This window comes from Pararge aegeria, chromosome 16 (genome assembly GCF_905163445.1).
Source record: "Pararge aegeria chromosome 16, ilParAegt1.1, whole genome shotgun sequence".
NCBI lineage: Eukaryota > Metazoa > Arthropoda > Insecta > Lepidoptera > Nymphalidae > Pararge > Pararge aegeria.
The window spans coordinates 9,813,299-9,821,145 of NC_053195.1; the positions used below are offsets into that span (position 1 = coordinate 9,813,299).

The following is a 7,847-nucleotide window of genomic DNA, read 5'->3' on the forward strand; positions in this document are numbered from 1 at the left end:
CGAAGTCGAAGCACAGAGTACTCTTTATATACAAGTAGACGTAGCTCAAATATAGCCGATTGTCTCTAGAGTTCCTATCGGACCTACATAACAGTGTCATCCGGCATAACTTTAAGCAAGCGCGGCTGGTATTTCGACTTTAAAAATAGGTCTAATAACTCTCTTCTTTATTTGACGTCAGGTCCGACGAACGAAGTCGAAGCACAGAGTACTCTTTATATACAAGTAGACGTAACTCAAATATAGCCGATTATCTCTAGAGTTCCTATCGGACCTACATGCAACAGTGTCATTGGGCATAACTTTAAGCAAGCGCGGCTGGTATTTCTACTTTGAAAAAAGGTCTAATAACTCTCTTCTTTATAAATTAGCGAAACACTGCTGGATTATCGTTAACGATAACTGTTTCTAGTCATCAGTTAATAAAATGTATTTTTTTTGCTTATTGCACATAAATTGGACGATTTTGTTATTAATCGATTTTCAACAACAATACTGTTTAACTAACGGCTCAAATGTGTTAGAACTCAGAGAAGTGAGGACTGAGGGAAGCGATTAGTAAATTAAAAAAAAAACATAGCGTTAGCGTTGCGTTTTCCCTCCGTTGCCTTTGCTTGTTGCTTTAGTTAAAAGTGTTTCGCATCTTAGTTAAAAATAATCTTCCATTATTGTTTACTATCCAAAATTTAGGATGCGTAAAGTTTCTAGAAGTCGTGCGGATGATGATGTCGTTTCATCTACAAATGGGTCCGGATCAGTGGCCAACGAAGAACGCCAAGAAGCCGAGAAACCAGATCGTAATGATGAAGATACGGGTGATAAAGGCACTAACGATGTAGACGATGACTCTGATGACTATTTAGAATCACCTAAAAAGAGTAAAACTAAGACTACTAAAAAAAGAAAGTCTGATAGAAGTAGTAACAAGAAGGAAGAAGAAGAGGAGGAAGCTGAATATGAGGTTTTTTGTTAACATATGTATAGTCATTAGCCACTTTAGTGTTTATAAAACTAATCATGTGGAAGATGTACATGGAGGTCTACCTTTTTGTACCTTTTTGAAGACAGTAAACATCCGGTGCTTAGGCTTATTTCAAGTGTAAAGAAATAAAGCACCGGAGATTTTTTTTACTGTCATTTACTGATTACTGTGTGCTTGTATGTGTATTATTATGTGTTTTTGTTTGTGACCCCCTAAAGAGGGGAACGAAGGGGGTGTGTTTTGCGCCCCCTCTATAATTCTCACCCATCAGAGATGCACTAGCTCCGATATTTTAAACTGATGTTATAAATGTAGACTTTTGAAAGGGTTTGGGCCAGTGGAAAAAGGTTCAATCTAAGATTGCCCAACTTTGAGTAGTAGGTAGACTTGCTGATCTTCTTGGGAATTGTAGTTCAATAAATGATAGGCACTCATGCTCTCTTGTTACATGCAGATGCAAGAGCTGGTTAGTAAACATGGTCCTAAAGTCTGGTTTTAATTTGTAAATAAAAATCATGAAAAAAAAGTAGCATAACTATTTGAATTTTGAAGAGTCAAAATAAGGATAAAAGAAAAAGAGTGTTCATATTAATCATAGCAGGAATCCTCTTTATTCAAATCAATCTGTTGCACTTTAGAAAATTCTTTATCTAATTTTTAATTAGACACAAGCCAATGACTTTGCTACTTGTAAATATGTATTATTATTAATTTTCTTTTTTTATTAAATTTAATTTGTGTTATAACAATTTAATTGTAATATTTTATTCATTTCTGCCAAGTTAAATTGATGTAGGGGGTTCGTGGACTCTGTCACTTAAACTGCCCCCGCAATTATCAAATTACAACTATACCCATTCAACCCTATTAACTTATTTAAATAATTTTCAATTACCTTTTAAATGACACATTAAGGATCTACTTATTTATTTCAATTTGTATATGTATGGAAGAGCAGGGCCACCTGCCACAAATGCTAGTAGTAATACTAGTAATTTACTAGGATGGCCCCAATTTCGATGTATTCTTTTTCAACTGTATGAAACAAGATAAATATTTTTTGATTTTTTTTTTCTAAATTTTATTGCTAAGGAAAAGCTAGCAGAAAATATTCTACTTCGATTTAATAATATAAAATTTCAGGTGGAAAAAATTATTGATTCAAAGAAAATTAAAGGAAAACTGCATTATTTGATTCGCTGGAAGGGATATTCCGCAGGCAATGATACATGGGAACCCCATAATACTTTATCCTGTCCTGAGTTAATCAGCAAATTCAATGAAGAAGTAAGTAAAATGTTGATTAATTTTTTTTTGAAATCTGGTTGGTAGATTCGGGGCATTAAAATTGCTGAATGTGCATTTTCCATAACACATGTTTGTGATTTTATCCAGTAACAGTGACCTAAAAAGCTTTAGTATACATAATAGAAGAAGATGGGAAGGAAGGAGGGTGGTGGTATTTTATCATAAATTTTCTTATTGTTGCTCTTTCATTGTTTAACCTCATTTTACAATTTGAAAAAACCCATAAGAGGGATGCTTTTGTTTTCTCTGTAAAGTCATAAATTACATTTTAGCAGGCCACTAACACTAACTGCCAGTCACTTAATAGCACATCCTTAGCAGTCGGGAGGTCCTCTCACCAGAGCCACCTAACACTATGTGACTAACTCAATTATTCCTTGCTAGCTGGTTACTTAAAACACAAATTGCTTGTTCAACATTCCGTATACTACTACCAACAATAGTTTAGAGTTAAACTTGATGATAAGCAATATTAAGCTAATATATATTTTATGCAGAAAGAAAACTCAAAAAACAATTCACCTAAAAAGGCTGCAAAAAGGAAAGGCACCAAGAAGGCAAGTAAATCTTCTCCAAAGAAAACAAAAACAGAGTGGCATGATAAGGATACTGATGAAAATGCAGAGTATGAGGTGAGTTATGTTATCATTTCATGTTTGTTATTTTTGCCTGTTGCCAAAGTTCATTTTAATTAAGATAAAATTTTCCAATTTTTATCCCAGCTAATATACAATATATATATTTAAATATTTATGTATCATTAAATGAGTTGAATTTCTAAACATCTAAGCCTTGCGATTTGTGATGACTTAAATGAAATTTAAGACTATTTATGACTAGAAACACTACAATAATTAAATGCTCCACCATATTTGGCCACAGCAAGTGTTTCGGATTCAAATTCAAAATTCAAATTCAAATTCATTTATTTCAAGTAGGCCTACTTGATAAGCACTTCTGAAACGTCAAGTATGTATGTTCGTTATGACTCTACCACCGGTTCGGAAAGCAGACTCTACCAAGAAGAGCCGGCAAGAAACTCAGTAGTTGCTCTTTTCCAACATCAACATTTACAATCATTTTTCTATTTTGCGGGATATGAGAGCGAGGCTTGCTGCTTCCAATCTACCTTATCATTGAGGAATTCATCAAATGTATAGTAACCTCGCTGTACTAGATGCGTTTTTACACATGTTTTAAATGTATGCATTGGTATGTCAAGAATTTTCTTAGGAATCATGTTGTAAAAGCGTATACTCAACCCCACAAAGGAGTTCTGCACCTTTCGCAGATGATATATTAGGACGATATAGATTTATAAAGAGCAATATTTTGTCTCACAAAGACTACATTATTATAGATATATTGCGAAGCTACTGCAAGAATACCTATTTGTTTAAATTTTTCACGAAGCGATTCGCGTAAAATAAATAAACTTGATATATTCTGGGTGACAGTGTTGCTGGTGAGCTTTCAGACGACTCATAACCTGATTCAGTGCTAAATGTGCAGTCACATTTGCTACAAATCAACAAACTTATATGTTAATAACAATAAAGTTATATGATAGGGCACCAGATGCGACATGGTATCTATTTGGCTCTGCTCTTTATGCATCAAGAGGACAGAACAATCTGTTAAACAACATAGTGACATATCTGTTGGTTGCCTAGAAAGGTTAAAAATAAAGTTTTTGTATATGTAAAATTATTAAATATGCTGTGGCATTTAAGAGGTATGCACAGCGTATGCAGATGACATAAAATGAAGAAAATCTCCAGTACAAGTTATAAAAACTTAAAGGTAGGTTTTTTATAACTCTTGTAATGCCTATCCCTAAGCTTTTTATAACTCGTACTGGAGATTTTTTTCATTTTATATTATTTAACCACTTAGTCCATACCCTGTGCATACCCTGTATGCACACCACTGCAAATATATAATGTTATTTTATATGCGATCCTTAATATATCCTCCTTAATCCTTAATATGTATATCTCTGTATTTTATTGCGAAAGTCTGTCAGTGTATTTGATGCCAATATATGGAATTTGCAAAAATGTGCCATTAATGAAGGAATTTTTTTTTTTCGGGGAGAATATTTTAGTCTCATGGGAAAACAGATCTAAAGTAGCAACAACAGCCAGACAATTGCACTCTGAATATTAAAGCAATCTTTCTTAGTACGGATATTATTTCAGGTGGAGCGGATTCTTGAAGTTCACCACAAAAAGAATGGCGAGCGTTCCTTCCTCATCCATTGGAAAGGATGGTCTAATAAATTTGACTCTTGGGAACCAGAAAGCAATTTAAATTGTCCAGAATTGATAAAAAGATTCATGGAGAAGGTAATCATAATTTTTCTTTTTCATAATTTATTCAAACAATTTGATCTTCCCCTGGTTAAATGCATTGAGGGCACCATTCAGTGCTGATTTTACTCTAGTAAGTTATGGTTGGGTTTTTCTTCTAGGAACTCATGAGTTTACCAACAACCCAACTTATCTTTGTCAGATGACATTTGGGTACTATATATATACACAATATTTCATACTCAAAAGCAATAGCCAACAAAAAGATATTGTGTGATAACAGCAAATGGAAAATCATGATTTCATAATGTCATGGAGGTCCACTGCTGGACATATTATGTAGTAGTGAAACTATTATTAATTATAGAAGGTCTGTTAATTAGTCACATGGAACATTATTGTCTGAAATGTTAATTATTGGAAGAGTTCACCCTCGGCTATCAACACGCAACAGACATATTCCTAGTAATTTGATACCTATATTTAGCTGAAATAGGGGACTGAAAAAAAAAACGCCAGTTTGTAGTGGCGTCCTTCTTGGATTTAAAATTTGTCATAGTATTCTACTAATCGAAGCCTTTCATTGAATACCCATGTTGAGGATGATGTGAAAAAAAAAATGTAATACGTCATTTTGTTGTGGCGATCCAAGATGACGGAATTAAATTTTTTTGAGTGTACAAGTATATATTAGTATTATATTAATCAACCACTTGGATTTCATAAAACATAGCTGAGGGAATAACCATGCCACAGACAAACATGCACACACACCCACATGCACAAACTCGTCAAACTTATAAACAACCCGTTGTTTCTGCTTTGGAGGTTAATAATAAAAGTTAAATTTTTGCAATGTGTACTTGTATTTGCAGGTTGATGTTGCACGCTCCACGGACTCGCGAAGCTTGAGAGTGGCTCCGGAAACTACTCATCGTTTCACATTGCAAGATCCGTCATCTGGTCGTCGTCTTAGCAAGCGCAGAGGTCAACGGCAGCGGTAAGTCGGGGTTTTAACCATTAAAATTAGTCTTAAACAATAAGTCTTTCACCATTTCTTCTAGGATGTTTTTAGCTTTTATATACTTGAATTTTACTATGTTTTTGGATGAACACAGCTGTTTACCTATGTATTTTTATATTTACATTCGTAAACTTAAAACTAAAGCTACGAGGGTTCCAATTACGCCCTCGCCTACGTAGAAGCCACGTACATTAAACTTAGCCGGGTGTTCTTTTTGTTATGACCATCTCGCAATGTTATTTAAAACTATTTAAAACTATTTAAAAAGCAACCTGCTTAGAGCAATCATTCATACCCAAGCTTTTTATTACTTAGGTAATGTAAACTACTATAATAGGACTTTTCTATAAGCTTAAGTTTACTACAAACGTTTAACTAGTTAATGGATATCATCCATGAGTCATACATTTATGATCCAAAAGTTCTTCAGTCCTGCAGCTTTGGTGTTATAAAGTGATATTTAAGCGGACTTTCTAACGATATACAGCAAAATCTTGTATTTAGCCAGCACTTTCAGATTTGGACCATTGTGTGGTGCTGTCATACTAGATTCCACTTAATGACAGATTAAATCGCTATGCTATTGATGTGACGCTTGTTTACTTGAAAAGTTAAAATGAATTAATTTATTTGTATAATGTATCTGATGATAGTGATAATTAATTATAGTAGTGTCTTAACGAGAGAGAATCATATGAAATTGTTGAAAATGTCTTTATTTTAATGTTTTATTTTTGTTTCAGCGTAAGATACGATAATGCCGAATAATAATAATTGTTGTTGTTCAATCATTTTGACGCATACAGCATAAGTGCATGACTCGTTTTTGTGTGTATCAATCACAACAGTAAAACGTTTCAATGCTGGATGTTTCTCAAATAAGGATTAAATGTAGTTAACTTTCATCATATTTTATGTAATTGCATATTAATATAAACAATAAATAAACATTTGAAACAGAATTACTGTGTGTGCTATGATAAGAATTATTGTCCAATAACTCCTTGGGACCTCAGTAACATATTATATTAATAATAACGATTTTTATTTTGTAAACTATAATTTCGTGTGAATTTCAAATATATTGTATTTAAAATGTTGATGTATTTCTTGAAAAAGAGAAAAGCTCTTCCAAATGGGGTATGAATATTTCGGAATGGAAACCGGCTGACCTAATCCGCCATCTTTTTCTAAAGTAGCGGCCAATAAATAAAAATAAATAAAATTAGACAAAATTTTGTAAAGGGTGAACTTTCCTAGACATAAGCTATTAAAGTGGTGATCTTCATTGCATAAACAAGAATATACGTATTGGCTCAGAAATATTCTTTTATGGCAATCCGAGTCTAGATTTACAGAAGATCAACTGCCAAAGTCAATCTACATTGTATTTGCTGGTATGTTTGATTGTTTAAGTACTTTTCCCAGTAGGCTTAAATCTAGACTTGAATGAAATGAAAGCAATACTTAAGACCCAAAGTTTACTTTTAATTTATTTTAAATATTCGTTGATGGCGCCAACAGTGATAGCTTATTCTAGAAACCTGACAATGTGATTTTGTATGCATCGATTCTATATATTGATTCATACAATATTTACCTTTCCTCTATTTCGTACGGAAAGAAAATGAGGGACGAGTGAGTTAGTCAAAATGATCAAAATTTACAAATAAAATACCATTACACCCTATTCCATTGGGGTCTGAATGTGTATTTAAAATAAATTTCTATAAAATTGTGGGTGCGTTCATTTTTTAAATTTCTGTAGCTCATCGTTATTTCCAATCGCGCCCATTTAATAACACTTTTTCATGAGTATATGAAAAATCATATGTACTGGATGATCATATTAAGCGTCGTAAAAGTGTGTATAGTAAAAGTTATAAGTATAGAACGATTCTAATGCAGATTCATTTATGTAATTGTAAGTATTGAAAGGCTATTGTGTATTGACATAACCAAAGGTTAATAAAACTACATTTTCTAAAAGTACATTACATAATGTATAAATAATAGAATCTATGAATGATAATATATCAATATATCATTTTAGTTATTAGCAACGAAATTAAAATGGGTTTTGTTGTTTAAAGTATTCTGCATACAATTTATCATGTTGTATAGATACAGAGAAGTTTCGATCCTAAAAATAACCTCTTAGAACACATTTAAATATACATGTATGACCTTAAAAACAGAAATTTTGATTTAATACCACTTT

General features: G+C 32.8%; 1 protein-coding gene across 1 annotated transcript; it reads left to right on the top strand.

Moving 5' to 3' along the window:
• Positions 1-526: 526 nt before the first annotated feature.
• LOC120630451 (chromobox protein homolog 1-like) lies at positions 527-6,726 on the top strand. The gene is made up of 6 exons (XM_039899689.1): positions 527-961; positions 2,126-2,269; positions 2,788-2,922; positions 4,492-4,638; positions 5,478-5,602; positions 6,370-6,726. Exons 1-6 carry the CDS (start codon positions 692-694, stop codon positions 6,392-6,394), a joined length of 846 nt encoding a protein of 281 aa, XP_039755623.1. The 5' UTR covers positions 527-691; the 3' UTR covers positions 6,395-6,726.
• The last annotated feature ends 1,121 nt before the right edge of the window (positions 6,727-7,847 follow it).